The 20446-nt window shown below is 43.3% G+C and overlaps 4 protein-coding genes across 4 annotated transcripts; all 4 read right to left on the reverse strand.

The window, feature by feature from the left end:
* Positions 1-4430: 4430 nt before the first annotated feature.
* On the reverse strand, positions 4431-8945 carry LOC112572743 (guanylate cyclase soluble subunit beta-2-like). The gene is made up of 2 exons (XM_025252579.1): positions 8059-8945; positions 4431-4751 (listed from the first exon to the last, which is right to left on the reverse strand). The coding sequence occupies exons 1-2, from the start codon at positions 8289-8291 to the stop codon at positions 4634-4636; spliced, it is 351 nt and encodes a 116-aa protein (XP_025108364.1). The 5' UTR covers positions 8292-8945; the 3' UTR covers positions 4431-4633.
* A 2026-nt stretch (positions 8946-10971) lies between these two features.
* On the reverse strand, positions 10972-13688 carry LOC112572740. Its single transcript, XM_025252576.1, has 4 exons — positions 13095-13688; positions 12610-12833; positions 12216-12278; positions 10972-12057 (listed from the first exon to the last, which is right to left on the reverse strand). The coding sequence occupies exons 1-4, from the start codon at positions 13328-13330 to the stop codon at positions 11603-11605; spliced, it is 978 nt and encodes a 325-aa protein (XP_025108361.1). The 5' UTR covers positions 13331-13688; the 3' UTR covers positions 10972-11602.
* Positions 13689-14373: 685 nt separating this feature from the next.
* On the reverse strand, positions 14374-16936 carry LOC112572742 (short-chain collagen C4-like). Its single transcript, XM_025252578.1, has 4 exons — positions 16722-16936; positions 16202-16425; positions 15946-16008; positions 14374-15264 (listed from the first exon to the last, which is right to left on the reverse strand). Exons 1-4 carry the CDS (start codon positions 16928-16930, stop codon positions 14810-14812), a joined length of 951 nt encoding a protein of 316 aa, XP_025108363.1. The 5' UTR covers positions 16931-16936; the 3' UTR covers positions 14374-14809.
* A 1140-nt stretch (positions 16937-18076) lies between these two features.
* LOC112572741 lies at positions 18077-20446 on the reverse strand. The gene is made up of 4 exons (XM_025252577.1): positions 20070-20446; positions 19689-19903; positions 19328-19390; positions 18077-18826 (listed from the first exon to the last, which is right to left on the reverse strand). Exons 1-4 carry the CDS (start codon positions 20294-20296, stop codon positions 18372-18374), a joined length of 960 nt encoding a protein of 319 aa, XP_025108362.1. The 5' UTR covers positions 20297-20446; the 3' UTR covers positions 18077-18371.

Raw genomic sequence — 20446 nt, forward strand, 5'->3', positions numbered from 1 at the left:
TGATATTTTGTAGCTAGTGTTCGCCGAGTGGCATTTCCCTGGAGACTTTTATGCATTCATTTATGCAGTGCATTGACCATTGGCATCGCGTGATTCAGTGGTGCCTGTTGCGAGCAACCATGTTGTAGCAGACTACGAAAAGTTGTTGATGCTACTGCGAGAGTACAGCAGCTCTGTAGACATTGATCCTAAATTGAGACGAGAATAGGAAGGCTCTTCCAAGTTGCTGCTAGCAGTGATGAGTCACAAAGAGAATGTCCGTAACCTGAGGTGTTGGTGTTCGTAGTTGATGCTGAATGATTTTGGCAGCAGCCTGTAGGTAAATAGTCACTTGCTGGTGGGCACTGTTGGTGCAGTATGCCCATCCATTCTCATAACAAACGAGGAGAAAGAAGGCGTCTGCCATTGGTTTAGGTGACTGATTGGTCTTTGACATAGCTCATTGATTTGGATTGATGAAAGTTCTTAAACCAGAGACCATAAGACTGATTAATTGTGAAGTCGTACTATGTCTAGCTACAAAATCAAATATAGACAGAGTAATGCGAATATGATTATCTGATATTGTGAATTGATGATGAATGCAGTTGAAGCTCTTATCATGAACATGGCGGTTTATACGCTCCTGGTGAGCCTAGCTATTGTCAACACTCTTTGCAGTATCTTGCCTGCGGATGACAATTAATTTTAGAGTGATCCTTAATGTTTTCGTTTATCTCGAGGTGTTCATTATGTAAGATTCTTAAGATGTTGATCATGTTTGTCTGCGGAAGTTATTTCTATGGATGTTTTCAAAGTACATGTTTTAACACACGGCTTAAAGAATTTCTCTTTTTTTCGTTGGCATAAGGTATGGGTCGCTGCTGGGTTTGGAAGATGTAGTGCACCATCATAACCTTCCTGGACTGGTTTGAGAGGATAATGAATTGGCGGTGGGAATCTGCCCCTATCCAACTGTTTGGTTCGTACGCTCGCTCTCACGTCCAGTTTTCGCTTCATACAAAACTGGCAACATAGTGGAGCACTTCTTATCTAGCGTATGTAACACTGCGCATTTTAACTTTTTATGGAGCGCAGGGAATTGGATTGGTAAATTGTTGATCGTAGCAGTTCTAAACGAGCAGGTGCTTTTAAGCACAATGATTCTTTTGGAATTATAGGAGTCAGGCATGCAAGGCACGGGCGTTTTTGTTTTATCCTAGAAGCTAACAAATACTAGTATTAGTAGAAAAGAGAACTAATGCTGATTATACGTTGTGAACCCTTGCATTTCAGTTATTGTTTGGCGCAAGAATGAAACTTCAGCAGCAACAGGACGCTTTGGGGATCCGGTGTGTTTCATGCTCTCTCTTATCTTTTTCTTGTTCTGCCGCAATGTGTGCTTACTGTTTGATTCCCTATTCTGTTGCAGGCAATCGATAGTATTTTTTTAGGAATTGCATTTACTTTCGTCACCACAGATGTTATGTAGAGTGTTCAGTGCAAGAAAAGCTGTGTTTTTTCTGCTTCTTTCATCTGTGGGGCCATGTGCTTTGTTTAGGATGGTTTCGTGCGATTGTTTTCACTACATGTACTAGTTCAATTCAGAATTTCGGACGTGGGCGACTGATTCTTCACACAGTGAGTAGAATTATTTATTTCGCAGCTGTTGTCCATTTGTCTCTAGCTCCCCCTCCCCAGCTGTGAGGTGCAATAGACAGTAAAGTTGTGCATTGCTGCATGTGGATGAGTTAGAAAGTAGTGTTTTTTTTTTTCCAACCCTCAAAGAGAGCTTAATGTTCACGGCGTGGGTGTAGAATCAAAAGCATTTTTTAGGACTCATCTGGTTTCTGTAGCTTGCTGTCACGTTTGCGCCAAACCAAGTAAATGCGTAATGAAGAGGAATGTGAACAATGATTTTTCAGGCTGTTAGCTTTTTTGAGGCAACAAGACGAATATATGTAATTACGTTTTGTTTCCAGAGGCTTTACGGATTCTCTGGTGGCATAGGCCTGTGTCAACAATCGGCGATTTTGTGTACGCGACTGGCTATATACGTTGATGGTTTTTGCGTGCTACGTGAGCTAAATATCACTGACTTGGTTTTTCTACCTTTTTGGTTCTGGTTTGTACTGTTGTATTGTGGTCTCTATGTGGGGACAAGTTCTGCCCCAGCCTCAGTTATCGTCCCCCTCAGAGCAGGTGCAGTTGTTGCGAAGCTGTTTAAGAACTTGATAGTTCGGTTCCTCAGATATCTGACAGGATGTGTCTTTGAACCACACAAGAAGCGTGTTGTTTAAGGCACTAAATCGTTCCGTGAAAAAGTTGATATAGTTTACATAATGCGATCAGGACTGTGGTACATTTAGACTTGCATAAAAGTTTTCAATACATGTATTGTCAGTACAGAAACAATATGTGTATATGTAGAATGGCGGGTTAGAATCAAGCAGGTGCTGCGTTGTTTGTTTTCTCTGCTGTTTGGCTTGGCTTTTTTTCTATAAAAAGTTTTTTCAAAGGCTGCAAGCCTTAGGATAATGGCGTAGATGTAGCATGAACTTTTTTGATGCCCAGCGTTTTCAACACAAGAGCGCTAGCTTTCTATCTCAGAAATTTCTGGAGTGGAGAGGGGTTGGAGTTAAATATTTTTTATTGCAACTTTTGTCTTCGACTTAGGGGTCTATCAGACTGCCACAAAAGGACACCTACTAGTAGCTACCGAGTTAATCATTAAGATCTGAATGAGGATTAAACTCCCTTTAGATAGTCGGCTGAAGTACAAGCGCCTAATGGATATCACTGGGAAAGGTCAGTGTCAACATATATTATTTAACTTATTTTTGAACAGTTGCTGCTATCTTTAGCTGGGATCCGTAGTGACCGTTAAGCATCACGCAATGTAGTTTGAGTCCTGTCAGGGGCTTGTTCGATATTGGCACCATAATGATGGTTTGCTAGTGTAGGCTGGTTTCATTAGAAACACAGGATTCGGATGTGTGCAGGTATAAAAATAGTTTGTATAGCCAAGCCAGCCACGTATTTTAAAGATCGAATTTTTTTTTAAACTTATAAAACACTTTGGTGATTTTAAAGGTGGTCCTAGAAAGTGGGTAATTATATTTTTTTCTTGAGGTGTCAGGATTTGATAACTTCAAGGATATATGAAAGGCGTGGGGGGCCACTTTATCCAAGTTTCGAGAGTGCCCTCACACTTTTTTATATTTTAAGTTATATATATTGATAGAAACATCCCTAGAACTTTAAGGAGTTAAAAATTTATTCTTTGTTGTAGTTGCTGCTACAGTCACTAGCATGACGAGTTTCGAAAGGCACTGATCTTTGTGACTTTCTGTTGTTGGCAGGGTGTGTTTATTGTGGCCTCTGGGAATGGTGCATGCGGTGTGGATTCCCTTGCATTGCACTATTGTCATTTTCACTGATGCGGGTTTTGGCATGCTCATTACAACACAGGCTGGCTCTAGGGCTGGCTTTGGTCCTAGTATGGCCTATGCTCTAACATTCTCTAGTGATAAGTGCTGTCAATCTACGCGTGGTTCGTATGATTCCGAACGCATATTTCCTGGAATTCGACCGTTGGTTGAAAATACCATTTAATTGTTTTATGGAATAATGTTTTACCTGTATGTTCCATTTAGGGTGAGGTGTGGTTGATGATGGTTGTCAGTTACTGGGTATTTAAAAAGCTTAAATTTGTTCCTTTATTGGGTAATGGTTATAACAGGTGATGGATGCTTGAATGGTTTGTCGTCCTCTCCCTTTTTTTCCTTAACTTTTTAATCAGTTGGTTAGGGCAGAGTAGAATGCTGCTTGATAATCGATTTTGTTTGTTTAATACTATCAGTTGTCCTGTGGGATATTGATCAATGCTGTTTTGTGCTGATTGGGTTTGGTATTTATGTCATGTTTATAGTTTACAGCGTACAAATTCAGTATCTTTCACATGTTTTGTACTGTACTGCTAGCCTTTCCGTCCATAGCGATGAACCATGGTATGAGAGAGCAATATAGAGGTGAGTGTTTTTTTAGAAATAGCCAGCTTATGCTCCTTCACACTGGGGAGATCGTGGAGATTAGATCGTAAGTGATGTCCAAGAGCTCTAAGGATACAAACTGGACAACTTTAGTTCATGAGTTTTGGATATTTCCTCAGCTGGGTCAGGGCGCCTGCATATAGGACTTTGACGCGATTCATGTTTAGTCTGACATATGTAATATTGGGGTTAGGTTGTTGTTTGTTGCGCAACACTTTGGGTTCTAGGAGTTTAGGGATACCTTCTCCATGTGTGATGGCTTTGCTCACATGTGTTGTGTTGGTCATCGTTCGGGTGGCCCTAACGGGCGAATCAGTAATGCAACAGAGGTTGCGGAATTGACGGGAACTCAGTGATTCACACTGTCACGTGGTGATGACTGTCAGGAAGGCACCGCATGACTGATTTTTTCTGTGCTGTCCCCGCCTGTCTGTATGTCGTTGCCTGCCTACCTTATCTGTTTGTGTGTCTGTCTGCCTGTCTATCTTGTCTGTTTGTGTGCCTACCTTGTCTGTATGTCTACCTGCCTATCTTCTCTGTTTGTGTGTCTGCCTGCCTATCTTGTTTGTGTGTCTGTCTGCCTGTCTTGTCTGTGTGTCTGTCTACCTGCCTGCCTTGTTTGTGCGTTTGTATGTCGCCTTACCCTTGACGATGTCCGACAGACCGTGGCGACAGCTGTAGTAATGAAATGTCAGAGTGCCGTCAGGGTTGGACAGACATCTGTCTCAGAATAAAACAGATCGCATCACGGAATGGAACATGGCTTTCTCTCACATAAACACATCACATGGCAAACCTCCCTGCTCATAAGCTGATGAGATTTGTTTGGTACTTTTGTGATGATGTGAAGAATAGACAGAAGACTACCTACACAAAGGAAGAAGAAAGACCTTCACTAGCGCACAACCTGCCATGAGTGAGCGACAGACTCACAAAGACCGAGAAAGAATGTGAACATTTGCGACCACCCGGAGCTAAAGAACTTACGATAAAGACTACCACGAGAAACCTGTGGTTACCATGAGAGACCTGTATCCCGTGGTTACCATGAGAGACCTGTATCCCGTGGTTACAATGAGAGACCTGTATCCTGTGGTTACAATGACAGACCTGTATCCTGTGGTTACAATGACAGACCTGTATCCTGTGGTTACAATGACAGACCTGTATCCTGTGGTTACAATGACAGACCTGTATCCTGTGGTTACAATGACAGACCTGTATCCTGTGGTTACAATTACAGACCTGTATCCTGTGGTTACAATTACAGACCTGTATCCCAGTGGCGTAGGAAGATGTTCGGCGTTGGGGGGCACAAACTCCCTGTTGACAGTGAACGGCGTTCGCACTCGCCACATTACGTAAAAAAGGATGGGGGGGGGGTACTGCAGCACGCACGTACACAGTGGTAGCATCACAACACGCTGCTTTATTGTTAAAAGGCAAAGCTAGCATTAAATACTAAAAACAAATTAAAGAATTTGACTCCCTGGCTACCAAACATTATACCTAAAAAAGAAAACACCAAACCCCCGTGACAGCACGCATCAACATTCCAGCTGTGCACATATGCTACACCAGCGCGCACACACCTATGCACACATGCGCTGCATTGCTACAGGCTGCGCAGTCACACTCGGTCACACTACCGTACACGTCTGCATACTGGCAGGTAGCCATCGGTGGAAAAACAAAAGGTAAAGATTAATTAAGCCTACTTCACCCAACGGCTCGTGACACGCGTTGTTCTATCTCAAAACAAACGCGGGGACGCCAGTTCCAAGGACAGTCCACACAGCACGTGGCAAACCCCCGACTACTCTCGAGACGGGCACAGGTCTCTCCGCCCCGCCGTCTTCCATTCCACATATACCTGTGTGGCAGGTTTCTATAGGCTTCGAGGAAACCTCCCAGAAACCCTTCCCTACCCACAAGGGCCCAGCGTCCGCCGAGATAATACACGTTACAAAGAGGCACAGCCCTATACCTGAACTTGGTGTCCGCACGACCCTGGGAAAATAGCCCCATCCACCCCAAAAGAGAACCAAAGAGACCAGAGAGGAAGGGACGCAAGGCTACCCCTAGCTAATTAAGGGCCATAAACTGGCCAGACCACCGTGGCCAGGGGACGAAACTAGGGTGGGAATGGCTCCTCAGGCCATCCCCTTTTCTCGCTACCCGACGGTGCTGAGCCAGCGATGCGACACGTTATATGGCCATCTACCAAACACGGACACACATATACAAACCAAAACAGTATAACACATGATAACTTATGTTGAGTACCAGCCAGTCGTTGATGAATAAAGAGTGCCCTTGTCTAGTTTTAGAAATGTTACTTATGCACTTCCCCTGAGTCGTAGAGATAGCAATAATACCAGTCTCTCTGTCTCTAAAGAAAACTACCAATATAGGGACTCGGAGTCTTGCCTTCCTCATGCTTCGCTAGCTTTTCAGACAGTGTAAAGGGTTCCTGTGTTGGTGCGTCCCCTCCCGCATCTCGAGCGTTCTGTGTGGCGCTCAGGACTGGGCTGTGTGGCCTTTTTTTCTCCCCGGGGTGGGGACGTGTCCTGGAGCAGTTCCACCTTCTCCTGCGTTTTCTGCGTGCGGGCAGAATGAACGCGTCATGAGCCGAGTGGGTGAGTAGTTGGAGCTTCCTGTCGCCCATCTTTTCTGGCTAGGTGGCTAGCCAGCCGATGCGCAAGTGTGCGAAGGAGTGAGAGACAGGCTGAGGGATTTGTGTATAAACTTATGTGCTTGTATCTATATTTTGGGGGATCTTATTTGAGATAGCTATGATGCGCTAAGCATCTGTCTTTATTTAGGGTATTCTCTTTGTGTATGGTTAAAGTAGCATTACGTCTGTCACAGCAGACGACGATGTTGTTGGTTTTGGCGCAAAGGACGTTTGAGAGGCCAGCCTTATGATGTTATATGCATGTCCGTAGAGTGCGTTGCTCAATGCACACACCACTTTATGCAGGCTCAAACACCCGCTCAACTAAAACCTAGTGGGGTGAAACAGCAGACGGGACGGAGGACAAAGGGGACTGCCGTCGGCCAGCCAACCACAGGTACCTGCGGGCGAGCGGACCTGCGCCGAGGTGTCAGCGGACTGTCAGTGAAACCAGGCTGTTCAAGCGCGCAGGACTGTGGTGCTTGACAATAGACGACGACCTTGGTTGTGAGGAGTAATTGTGTCTCGAGCAGTGGCCGGGAGGGGGAACTAGTGGGTGCCGCTGCTGGGGGAAGTTTGTGTCGCGTCGGACCTCGCGGACACCATCGGTAGAGGGGCGTGGCTAAACACTCAGGTTGTGTTCGCTGGTGGTGGGACTCCCCACCGTGTGTGGCTTTATTTTTTCCTTCTGTTTGTTTTTTTGTTTTTATATATACATTTTTCTCTTTCTTTGTTGGGTTTGGTGGTTGCATTCTGCGGCCGCCAATAACTTTAGTCTTGTAGTGTATTTTTTGTGTATGTGTTTTATGTTCACTGAGGAGTGATTGGCTTTTTGTTGCTCGCGGCGGGCGCGTGGAAGTTTGTCTGTGTGTGTGCGAGTGTGGCTGTGAGAAAGCAAGTCCCGCGACGCCCGGTCGTGTTACGCGACAATGTTTCGTCCTTTACTTTTATTTCAAGTAAACTACCAGGCGGTAGTGAAGTTTCGCTTCGTGCGCATGCGCAGACAATACCCATACGTTTAGATACCCACGGAGGTTTCGATTCGCTACACCTCCACTTGCCTCAGGGCCCGCTTTTGTGACGGTGATGACCGTCTCCTCTCTACGATCCCCTACCTTTCTTTGGTTCTTTGCTCTTTGTGAGGAATTACGTCTCAAATATTGGGGGGGCAAAAGGATATTCCTGCCCCTCCTGTATTTTCCTTGGGGGGGCGGCTGCCCCCGCTGCCCCCCTGGTTCCTACGCCACTGCTGTATCCTGTGGTTACACGTAGACACCACCAGTACACTTACCCCAGATAGTACAATCAACTGAACAATAAGGGTGAAGAAGGTGAAGAAGGTGTTCTGACCTGAAAGAGGGCGCCACCAGTTTGTCGTAGGTGAGGGTCAGCAGCGCGTGCAGGGAGTCGAGGTTCTGGATGAAGGACTTCATGTCGCGCCCCAGGGTGCGCAGCATGTTGTCGTAGCCGTTCTGCAGGCAGTGCTTCAGGAAGAAGTCGCCGAACGCCTCCAGCACCGTGTTCAGCGGCAGGTCTGCAGCATTGGACATCGTCATCGTCATCATCGTCATCGCCATCCTCATCAGTCATTTGCAGACTTCCAGCTCTTTGATGCGCACATTTAGACAGGTGTGTAAACATGTAGGTGTGACAAGAATGCCGCATCGAGTGCTGTTCTCTGCAGGTCATGACGTCATCTGGGTCAAAGGTCACGTACAAAGAAATCGCCGATGATCTCTTTTCGTCAGATTTTTCAAAACACATTAAAGCACAGGTATGGACAGAATGCGGGAAGCTTTCCTCACTAATTGTTGATCACAGAAGGAAGTCAAGTCCCTCTGTTTAATATCAATTATCTTGGAACAGATGTTGACGATACTATTCAAACTGTTCCTATCATGAACAGATAGATTACGAAACCAGCATACAAATGAGAAGGATAAAAGACTCTCAATGAAAGACTGGTAGAAACGACCTAAAATTGCTCTGCTAACGGAGAAGCTGTTTAACTTCCGCAGAAGGTACATTCTTTGCGGCCACGTTTGACAATGTGTTCAGTGTTAAGAGTCCAGCTGGCAATCAAAAATAGTTCCCAGGTACCTGAAAGAGGTGACAGTTTCAACAGGTTTGCTATGTATCACACTGGGAGCAACAAAATCATCTTTAAATCTCCTAAAATCTATGTTCAATTCTTTTGTTTTGTCTACATTTAACTCAAGAAAGTTCTCATCACACCACTGTACAAAGTCAATTAAGGCATTACCATGATCTGTCTTATGTTCTTGTAAAAGAGTCAACAGTGCAGTATCATCAGAAAACTTAATGAGCAAGCAATTCTCAGTGGCGTAGGAAGATGTTCGGCGTTGGAGGGGGCGGGGCAAATCTCCTGCTGACAGTGAACGGCGTTCGCACTCGCACATTACGTAAAAAAAATGATGGGGGGGGGGGTACTGCACGCACGCACGTACACAGTGGTAGCATCACAACACGCTGCTTTATTGTTAAAAGGCAAAGCAGCATTAAATAAGAAAAAAACAATTAAAGAATGACTCCCGGCTAACGCATTCACAAGAAATGTGATAAACGTTATAATCATATTAATCAAGGTTGGCAAGTCAGTGTGCCAAAAAAACTGCGTCTTCGGTGATTTCTATTAATGAACTCCATTGCAATCTCGTCCAGATTAAGCAGATCAACCCTCTCTTTAAATACATGCATAATGAAACAGTTATTCAAGCGCGTTAATGTCATGGAACTTCTCAGGTATGTTTTTGTTCGTTTTAAGGCAGAAAAACTGCGTTCTGCAGTTGCCATGGTAACTGGGATAGTAAGATACAGTTTTTATTTTTCTACCTTGCTGCGACATTGCCTTACTGTTAACAACAAAACCGGGGATATATACTTAGTGACGCATCAACTCGCGAAAGACCTGGTCTTTTTAAGACTGGCATTGCATACATGCCTAATTTTTAACAGTGTTTATGAGTGTTACTTATGAGAGTAAATTTTCAGACATTAATACATTCTCGCTCTCATAGCAAAAAAAACAAAACAAAACAAAAACAAAACTTATAAATAGAAACAAGAAAGGTCGGAAGACTGTATCTATGTTTTTCAGAAACTTAATGGTTTTCAGAGTACGAACTGACGACTCAGCGACTGGGGTTGAGATAAAGTCGAAGCTTATTCGAGTTCGAGTTCAAGAATGAATTTGAGGCTGCGTTCAGAAACACAACAGTACAATTAGGCGACCTTCCGGCCCAGAGCAATCCCCCCGTCTCCCATTGTATCGTGCTGCGAGCTCTCAGCCGACCAACACAAGACACTGTCGATTTGATGACAACCGTGTTTATTCTTCTAAAAGACAATATGGCTACTCGCCAACCTTCACGTCAATAAAACTGAACATAAAGCCCAGGATCGCCCCCCCCCCCCCCGGGATAACTCTTATCATTACATCTCCCCAGTCATTCTGCAGCAGTGTGCTCCAAGGTCACATATTGTACAAACTCCAAGAGGCAGTCATCTCAGACGTCATCTCAGAAGGTCAAGAAACTTCTAGCCGGAGCAGTCCAGTTCCAAACCCAGTCCTGTATATGTATTGTTTAATTAAAAAAAAAAAAGAGAAGTGCAAAATAAAAGCAGAAAAAAACCCGTACGGCCAAAGATTCCCAGTCACTTATTTTTAGAGGACAAGCCCTTGTTGTCTGATGCTTACGAAATATTTTCTCTAAGCAACTATTTTTGGAAACGACATAGATTTTTAATAGTTGTTTGTAGTTTAGAAGTATATCTGAAGGTTTGGATCATAAGTATATTTTAATTGTTTAATAACTAAAGTAGCGTTCCCAAACGTAACTGACTATTTTAAAAATTTGATTGATGCGACGGAACCCACAATACTAGAGTGAACGATTAATTATAGAAGTAATCTGGAATGAGAGACTGAGATAGCAAAGAAAGAAAAAAACCTCATCGACAGAAAGATAGAGAGAAAGCGCCCTAAAGCAGGTGAGTGAAAGAAAGATGAGGGAAAACTGGGAAAAAAAGGGTGCATGTGATTTGTATGTAAATAGGATACCAGACAAGGTGACTACTTGTATGTATAAAAGTAAAGAGCAGGCAGTAGAAAGATGTTTTAGATGGACCGGTTTCTTCTTTTTTTTAAATCATACGCACGCACGCTAAAATATAAGGAATATTGTGTAGAGAATTATTTCATGCAACTGAGCATTAATTCAGCAGGCTTTAAAAACTCTTTTGTTGGGTGAGGGTACAGCACATTTTATTTACTACAGTGTACGGTCAGTGACACACAACGGCTGTCCTCGCCACTAAAAGTTCTCTCAGCCTGGAGTTTACTAACCCCAGACATATTGTAGGAACAAACAATGGCATTAAAATTAATTTCATTCTTTGAAGTATAGCTTCACCTAATCCCTGCTCCAGCAAGGATACCTTACTAAATTGAGGGTGAAGCAGAAGGAAAACCAAACCTTTCCACACAAGGAAGAAACAGCAATTACTGGAGCTTCCGATGTGTCTCCACACGCCTTCTTCAGCATCTGAAAGTGACCGGTGTGTTCAGTGAACACCACCTTGAGATAAACTCAGAGTATGTGGCTGAAGAAGATTGCTGTAGACTGTCGGCAGGGAAGCAGCCGCAATAAAAATAGTTTCCTTCATCTGTCTCTGGAACCAGCAAGCCTTGTGGTCCAATCAATGTAAACTCCCAATAAACATTGGGAGAACTCTGGGTAGATGGAAATAAATGAACATTTTTATCAAATGTCTACATATCGCATTCTAATAAATTCTAACCTAGATAACACTTTTATCATTCGGCAAATCATATGATTTTTAATGGTTTTTAGCGCGAACACGAAAAAATGAATCATTTGGAGCAAACAGCACAGCTCAGCGCTTTGTTGTTTATGTAAGGAGGACACGGCAGACTCCCACATGTCGAGACGGCAAAATAGAACAGTTTTCCATCCTTATTGTCCTTTGACCCCGTCATACCCTCCATTGCAGAGTCCATGCACACAAACTCGGTCGCTGCTTTGTGTGTGTGATGTCCGGCCATGAGAATACCCGAATATTCCATTGTCCACCCGGTGTGGCAGGAGTTGGTAGCTGGCACCATGAAGGTGGCGGCGCGTGGGATATGACATACGGAACATTTGAGGTCAAGTTCATTAGAAGAATGGACGTTGACTTCGTACTCAGCCCCGTAGACGTAGGCGACGGATGCCGGCAGGACGTAGTCTTCAAAGACAGGGCTGAGAGGAAGACACAGGGCGTTGGACGCCGCTCCTTCGAAGGTGTAGTGGGATCCTCCTGTAACACCTGAAAACAGACCAATCAAAACACGACCCACAAGGCTTTCCAAGTACAGTATTTGTTAAGGCCTATTCTCACGGGGCAATGTTCGGCACTTAGCCGATACAGCATCATGGAAATGAAGACATTTAAGTGAGGGATAACAGATGCGTTTATAAATATACCTGAGTAGACAAGCTGAGAGCCAGATGGACAATGGCCATTACCCCAGCGAGTATAAACAGAACCTGAACAGAACAGAAAAAAAGGATTTTTATCCACCTCACACACATTGTGTATAAACAGATGCGAAATATGGAAAACAGCCTGAACCATGACACATAAGAAACAGACCATAATCAGACATGCAAATCCTGGAGACAAGACAGATAGTTTGAGAAAAGAAATAAATTGCCAAATTATGTAAACAAAAAGTAGACAATTAACAAGTAATATAAACAAGGACAGAGAAAGGAACAAAAGACAGACGTAGAAATCAGACTGGCACAGGCAGGAAAGGTCAAGAGGAAAACAAAACACATGTGATGCAAATAAAAGGATAAAACTCCAAGATCTTACCCGTCAATGCTGACGACTGAGAAACGTTTTGCGATCGTTCTTCCGAGACTGAGATAGCTGCAGGTGGTTTCCTCGCCTCAGTAGCTTCACTCGGCAGCCTTGACCTCATGGACTCCAGGTCAGCACGGATGGCAGACAACTCTGAGTGCATTCTCAGCGACTGCACGTGATGACGTAGTCCGCGAACTTCCTGCGCCACACTGAGGGCGTCTGCTTCTAGCGAGCTGAGGAATGGAACAAATGTTTACAAACGCTTACCTGGACATACGCATTCAACTGTACAGGTACTTCCCCAACTTCACTCATCACACTGTGACAAATCTCTCAGCAGAAACGATCAGAGAAGGATTGTGTTTGTGAAATAAGTTTACTCAGTGCCTTAATCCCCGGATGTTCCTTACGTTAAGCTAACTAATCACCGAGTGGTCACGTGATCCACCCTTATATGGCCCAGCCCCACCCGGTTATGATTGTAACTCGCCTACCTTTGCTTTGTTGCACACGGCCCTGAAGTTTTCAGCTCAGTCACACTCCGCCGCAGTATCTCCACCTCTGCCTCCAGACGACGCACCCTCCGTGTCTCCTCTTCTGACGTCATAGATGACAACGACGAAACTTCTTGTTCCGTCGTCCGGTTAACATCGAAAGAGGCGATGACAGCCATGCTGCACAACGGCAGCAACAACATAGCTGCTCGCACAAAATTCGCGAATGGCATCATGGGCAGTGGCAATTAGAGAAGAAGAATTTATATCCAATTGATTACTGAGACAAGATCAAGCAAAGGTCCCTGGTCTGGACAAGAAAATATTCTTCGTTCTAATCCGTTACTCCACTTTTCATCGTTTGAAACCGTCTGACCGCATTTTAAGCCTGATTCCGAGTTTTTATACTGCTCACTGTTGTGCAAGTGGAACCATGCCCAGAAAAGAAAACCTTAAAATATCCCAAAGTTGGTTTGTTGATGGTACTTCGTCGAGGTTCATTTGAACCATGTGTTAACCTGACAGGTTCTTATTCGTAAGCTGTACTTTTATTTCTTTCATCTACCTGAAGGAAATGACCTACCTCGACCTTCCTTCTGCTCAGGGTGTTTACCAGACCGTTGGTGATGATTTTTCCGAAAATGTTCCTACACCAGATTTCACATGAAGCGTGACGATCTCCATGGGAACGTGGAAATGATGCCAGGTGGATGAGGAAGGGCGAGATGGCTTCTGGTGTATTGGACCATGACACAGTGACACCATTATTGAACTCAAAGTAATCTTTAAGGGTTAGGAATTGAGAGCCTGGTTATGGGGGACAATAGAACGTGGCGGAGATATACCCGTCTCTTCTGCAACCCCTGAAGAGATTCCGGACGCGAATACTTTTCTTTTTAGATAGCTGCAAAACGCATCAGCAAGAAACTGTTTTACAAGGATTGAAAACATATGCTATTGAGTCTACTCTCACTCTCTCTCTCTCCCACAGACATGGGGATGGACAAACAAACAAACAAACACAGTCACATTAGCATAAACATACACACATGTGTCTTAGGGATACAGTGTGATTAACTGCCTGTATATCTTTTGCTTTTTCATTTCTCGTTCGCCGCATTTCGTCCAGACTACACGTTTTCTTTCAGAACTTTTCAAAATGTCGAGTAACAGAATATGAATAAACACAAACGAAACAAGGAACTCAATCTAGTAGAATAGGTTTTGTAGAGAAGCATTAGCCATCAGAAGAAGAAAATGATTGTCGCCTAAATTAGCGTTGAAGACAAGCGTTTGGCCAGACACTCCATTCCTCACCAGAACTGTCGGTTGTAAGCTTGAATGTGTCAACATATTTTAATAACTGTATCAAGAGAACAATCTGGTTTACACCCACAATAAGTGAGAATAGTTAATTTTCAACTTCTATTCCAAAAAGCTTCCTCACTTCCTCAGTGGAGAGTTCACCGAGCTCATAAAGCAAAATATTTCTTGAATCTTATGAAAAAAATGTTTCACCTATGATTTTATAACATTGCAGTGAATCAAAGCCCTAACAGAAAGTAACTGACATCTTTTAAGATGTACGTGGGATTGTAAAGTATCACCACACTTGAGTTTGTTTTTGGGAATCCGTTTATAGATGCATCTTATACAAGCCATACATGCTGGTCTTAAATGTTTTATAGAGGGCATTGTCTTGCATCACCGAAAAGTTACTTGGAGCAAACAACGCAGCTCAGTACTTTGGCATTTACATACGGAGGACAGGGCAGACTGCCACACGCAGAGACTGTGAAGTAGAAGACCTTCCCGTCTCGGGTGTCCTTGGTGCCGATCATACCCTCCAGCGCAGCGTCCATGCAAACGAACTCGGTTGCTGCTTTGTGTGTATGATGTCCGGCCATGAGAATACCCGAATATTCCATTGTCCACCCGGTGTGGCAGGAGTTGGTAGCTGGCACCATGACGGTCGCAGCACGTGCAATGTGACACACAGAACATTTGGGTTCAAGGTCATGTGAAGGTAAAGGGCTGACCTCGTATTCTGCTCCGTAGACATGGGTGTATGCTCCCGGCAGGACGTAGTCCTCAAAGACAGGGTTGAGAGGAAGACACAGGGCGTTGGACGCCGCTCCTTCGTGCGTTAGATGAGATCCGCCAATTACACCTGAAACAAACCAGTTAGAAAACCGAGATGTAACCTTATCCTCTAATCATTTTTGTGGTGTGTCGAAATAGGTAGAGCTATTAATAAAAAATGTGTGATCATTAATAAACAATGTGCCCTTAAACAATGTAAATAAAGTAATTACATATAAACAACTTACAGGTAGTTTCAAATATATTCCTTTCAGTATCAACGACTTAGGAATTCTCTTTCCTTTCACAGTAGTCAGTCACCTTTAATAAATTTTAAAAAGCAGCTTAAAAAACACCTTTTCTGAAAAGCTTTCGGTTAATGTTTAACCACAATACTAGTGTGTGTGTGTGTGAGAGAGAGAGACTAGCCTTGTGGGATTTTTTTCAAAACACCTTGAACAAGTTTAGTTCATTGTAAATATCATCATCCAATATCACTTGGAGAGGCGTGAGTGAAATGCAATCATCACAGTGTGCTGGCTTTTAGGTGTCTGCATCTGGAAGTGGTAGCTAAGCTCTCCATGTCTGTTTACAACTTTACCAACGGAGTGAGTGTCAGCAAAGAAAAACATTTCCTTTAGAATTGGTTAGAGCGGAAACACACGGGATAAATGTGATAGAAGTGCGTAGATATTAATGAATAAGTTTCGAGCAACCACACACGTATATGTACTTAACTCTTTAACGTCAAACTTGTGTACAGACATACCTGAGTAAACAAGGTGAGCATCAGACGGACACTGGTCATTACCCCAGCGGGTGTAGACAGAACCTGGACAGAGCAAGAAGACGTAGACACAGTAGAAACAAGAGAAACTGACCATGAGCGGACAATAAAAAAGAAACAGTGGACAGACAGTGTGAGATATGAGAATGATGTAGAATCATTAAGTGCTCTGTCATCAGCTAATCACGTGGTCCTTGTCATCAGATATCTGTTGAACCCCTTGCTGACGCTAACTCACCTGACGGAGCCGATGAACAAATACCATCCTGTGGTCTCTCGTCCGCGACGGGAACAGCTGTTAACAATTCGACCTCCTCAGTGACGTCATCGGGGAGCTTTGACCTCAGCGAGCGTACTTCCGTGCGGATGGCAGATAACTCTGAGTACATCCTCAACGACTGCACGTGGTGACGTAGTCCACGAACTTCCTGCGCTACACTTAAGGCGTCTGCTTCTAGCGAGCTGGACAATGCACCACATGTGTGAACACGGAAGAAAATATTATGGGAAAATATCACTTGTACACATCCTTACAACATATTAGCAAACATTTCAACAGGCGAGATAATATACTTTCTGGTCATTGCCGTAAAAGGAAGAAATCGACCATGTATACCATACAGTATATACAACAAAGTAACCATATACAATAACTCCTGATGGCAAGAAAAAAATCAGAAGCATTAAAAAAAGGTGTGATATGACTGAGATCAGAACTTCAATACTCTAACAAATGGCAGCACTCGGCGCACGTGTACCTTTGCTGTTTTGCGCACGGCCCTGCAGCTTTCAGCTCAGTCACACTCCGCCGCAGTATCTCCATCTCTGCCTCTAGGCGACGCACCCTCCGTGTCTCCTCTTCGGAGGTCAAAGGTATTTCTTGCTCTGTCGTCTGATTAACATCAGATGAAGCGATAACAGCCACATTGCACAACAGCAGTAGTGATACACGCAAAATAACCGACATCACTGACATGGCGGCGAATTGGAAACGTTTGATGTTGGTGGGGTACCTGAGACAGAGTAACTCAAGGGTTCTGGACTTTTCGGATTAGAAAGAAATTTCAGTTCCGGAGGGGTTAGGGCTGACTGGAGGATTTTATACTGTTGATTATTTCTTGACGAGGTAGCTCAATGCCAAAAGTGTAATCTCTTAGATAAATTATTCCTCGGTGCTGCAATACACTCGATATTTTTGTTCAGGGTAATTAGAATCACTTGTGCATATATCCTGTTTGTCAATTCAGTTACACGAAAGCATTGTCGGTACAATTATTTTTTAAAAATGTGATATTTCTTATAAAGTAACTTGCTGCTATCTGCCACTAATTCTGGTTATTTTAAGCATTCTTTATTTTCCAGCTTTAAACTGACATACACCTACAGACCCATACTTTAGCAGTGTTTCAGTATAAGTTTTTCTGATTCGATTTTAAAAGAAAGTTAAAAAGATAAATAATGTTTCAGTACAGAATTGTACACTTCTTCCTCCCTCCACCTCCTCCACGCATTTGTATCTATAGAAGTTTGAACTTTGTGATAATATTTTGGTACAAACAAATTTAATGATTCTAAAAGATGTTTTTACATGTTTTAACCGAACTGCCCCATAGTTGGTTTGTACATGTCATACACCTCTCGAGGTAATGATCTGACATTGACCTTTGATCTTTGTTTATCAGACAGTCGGTAAATGTCGCTTTCTGGCATTTTGGAAGTGTAACAATCTTCACTGGAACGTGAAGGTAAAACACTTATCTTTCCTCACACCTGGATGAACCAGGCCAGCGAAAGCGGGATCACCTGCTCAACGATATGAAAGGGTGGAACACCGTAACATTGGATAAGAGGGGAAAATATATCTGCTGTCAAATGTCTTGCCAAACGGTGCTGCCATTTTGGAAAGTTGAGAAACAGCATATCGTTTGAAGAGGATAATGCAGACAGGTTCTGCGGTGTTTTTCTCTTTTATCTTTCCTCCTTGCTCCACACACGCGCGCGCACACACACTCATACATACACGCCAGCGCACACACACACACACACACTCTCACACATACACTTACTCTTCGTGTGCAAAGAAACTTCTACTTCACATAAAGAATGGAGATAAGGTAAATGCGAAATTGTATTATCGAGACATTTTTTAACCTAAGAGCAACTGACACGAAGAACAAACAAAAGTTTACTATTTCAAAGCCTTCTTAAGAAGTAAAACGAAGAAAGACTACAGTGAATATTTGACAATCTGTTTGTCTATAATACTCCTTGTCTCTCAAAGATAATACAGAGTTGTTCATTACCAGGAAAGTTATTAATACTTTGCGGTAATTAAATATGCAAGTGAATCGTAGTGGATTTTAATCGTCAGAAGTTTTCGTAAGAAATCATCTTCCGTTATCGAGACATCATTTGGAGCAAACAGCACAGCTCAGTACTTTGTTGTTGATGTAAGGAGGACACGGCAGACTCCCACAGGACGAGGAGGCGAAGTAAAACAGTTTTCCGTTTTTGTCGTCCTTTGACCCCGTCATACCCTCCAACGCAGAGTCCATACAAAGGAATTCGGTCGCTGCTTTCTGAGAGTAATGTCCAGCCATGAGAATACCCGAATATTCTAGCATCCACCCGGTGTGGCAGGAGTTGGTAGCTGGCACCATGATGGTGGCGGCGCGTGGGATATGACACACAGAACATCTAGAGTCAAGCTCATAAGAAGAATGGATGTTGACCTCGTACTCTGCCCCGTAAACGTAGGTCACGCTCCCGGGAACGACGTAGTCCTCAAAGACAGGGTTGAGAGGAAGACACAGGGCGTTGGACGCCGCTCCTTCGTGTGTGTAATGAGATCCTCCAATTACACCTGTGACGAAGCATGGCATTAAAGGCAGTGTGATAATTAATGAGGATTCTGCATTAATTGTCTTAAGTACTTTATTCAGGGAGGGTCTTACGAGTGTCGTTTAAATTAGTGTTCAAATAAACGTCTGCTCTGGTAAACGTCATACACTGCGTCTGCCGAGTGTTCACATAAACAAGTAACAGAACTGAAAAGTGTAAAACGATTTTCAGATAGAGATTTTTTTTATATATATCACTATTTTAAAGACTATCAATTCCTTCTATTAATCACTAATCTATCAGTGACTTAATTACGCTTTACCAGCAATGTGCTTTTATCAAACTAGACATCTTAAAATGTTCCCAGCATGCTAAAGTCGATGAGGAATAAAATAATGCACACTGTTATTAAATAATTCATCTACAGTGTTTAGCTTTTATGCGATTGAGCATAACAATGAGAGCAGTAGTAATTACATCGACTATTTCTGTTCTCAAGTCATACATATATCTACAGACATACCTGAATAGACAAGCTGTGACTGAGATGGACACTGACTATTACCCCAGCGAGTGTAGACAGAACCTGGACAAAACAAAACAGAAAGCTGATGAAGACTACAAAATGAAGAGATGTAGAATAACACTGATCCCTTACTCAACAGGCATTTATTTCATATATACCTCTAAATTCTGGTTTGTAATGCACATTACAAGATTACAGTTTAGAGGATTGGTATAGGTATGAAGACTATTACACTATGATCATTAATGAGTATATGTGTTGAAATGTACGCGATGATAAAAATAAAAATATTTTAATTTCATCTATTCAGTGCCTTTAAAATATACTTATCTCTACATCGCTCTCCCTGTCAGCTCACCTGACGATGTCGATGACTGAGAAACGTTCACTGGTTGCTCTGTGACACGTGCCTGCTGTCTGACCTCCTCAGTGACGTTGTAAGGCACCTTTGACCTCAGCGAGTCTAGCTCCGAACGAATGGCAGATAACTCTGAGTGCATTCTCAGCGACTGCACGTGATGACGTAGTCCGCGAACTTCCTGTGCCACGCTGAGGGCGTCTGCTTCTAGCGAGCTGGGAAATAATACACATGCATGCATGCAGCCAGAGAATTTTATATATATACACATATATAAAAGACATGCACACATAGGAACATTTAAAAAATATTGGATGAGGAAAAAGAACGAGCAAGACACAACATCACCGAATATTGTCCAGCATGGCGGCAGACGCTTACCTTTGCTGTTTTGCACACGGCCCTGCAGCTTTCAGCTCCGTCACACTCCGCCGCAGTACCTCCACCTCTGCCTCCAGGCGACGCAGCCTCCGTGTCTCCTCGTCTGACGTCACAGACGACAACGACAACAAGTCTTTCTCCGTTGTCCGGTTAACGTCGGAAGAAGCGATGACGACCACATTGTACAACAATATCACCAGCAAAGCTACTCGCATAATAACCGCCATTTATAGCATAGACGTGGTCAAGTAAGAAGACTTTTAAATGTTGATTCTATTGAAGATAATATCAAACAAAGGACCCGGATTTTGTTTGAGAAAATATTTTCAGTTCTCGTCTCTACTTCAGCCTCTTTTCGCTAGCTTGAATCCGTTTGA

This window comes from Pomacea canaliculata, linkage group LG9 (genome assembly GCF_003073045.1).
Source record: "Pomacea canaliculata isolate SZHN2017 linkage group LG9, ASM307304v1, whole genome shotgun sequence".
NCBI classification, from domain to species: Eukaryota; Metazoa; Mollusca; class Gastropoda; order Architaenioglossa; family Ampullariidae; genus Pomacea; species Pomacea canaliculata.

What these genes read in the sequence shown, in the direction of transcription:
- LOC112572743 (XM_025252579.1), bottom strand. Translation starts at nt 8,291, where the DNA reads ATGAGGATGGCGATGACGATGATGACGATGACGATGTCCAATGCTGCA. An exon ending in CTGGTGGCGCCCTCTTTCAG is followed by an intron (nt 4,752 to 8,058) that starts GTCAGAACACCT and finishes ATTCTGAGACAG; the next exon opens with ATGTCTGTCCAACCCTGACG.
- LOC112572740 (XM_025252576.1), bottom strand. Translation starts at nt 13,330, where the DNA reads ATGATGCCATTCGCGAATTTTGTGCGAGCAGCTATGTTGTTGCTGCCG. An exon ending in CCGTGTGCAACAAAGCAAAG is followed by an intron (nt 12,834 to 13,094) that starts GTAGGCGAGTTA and finishes TCCATTCCTCAG; the next exon opens with CTCGCTAGAAGCAGACGCCC. An exon ending in TCAGTCGTCAGCATTGACGG is followed by an intron (nt 12,279 to 12,609) that starts GTAAGATCTTGG and finishes TGTTCTGTTCAG; the next exon opens with GTTCTGTTTATACTCGCTGG.
- LOC112572742 (XM_025252578.1), bottom strand. Translation starts at nt 16,930, where the DNA reads ATGTCGGTTATTTTGCGTGTATCACTACTGCTGTTGTGCAATGTGGCT. An exon ending in CCGTGCGCAAAACAGCAAAG is followed by an intron (nt 16,426 to 16,721) that starts GTACACGTGCGC and finishes TGCATTGTCCAG; the next exon opens with CTCGCTAGAAGCAGACGCCT. An exon ending in TTGTTCATCGGCTCCGTCAG is followed by an intron (nt 16,009 to 16,201) that starts GTGAGTTAGCGT and finishes TGCTCTGTCCAG; the next exon opens with GTTCTGTCTACACCCGCTGG.
- LOC112572741 (XM_025252577.1), bottom strand. Translation starts at nt 20,296, where the DNA reads ATGGCGGTTATTATGCGAGTAGCTTTGCTGGTGATATTGTTGTACAAT. An exon ending in TCAGTCATCGACATCGTCAG is followed by an intron (nt 19,391 to 19,688) that starts GTGAGCTGACAG and finishes TGTTTTGTCCAG; the next exon opens with GTTCTGTCTACACTCGCTGG. An exon ending in GTCACAGCTTGTCTATTCAG is followed by an intron (nt 18,827 to 19,327) that starts GTATGTCTGTAG and finishes GCTTCGTCACAG; the next exon opens with GTGTAATTGGAGGATCTCAT.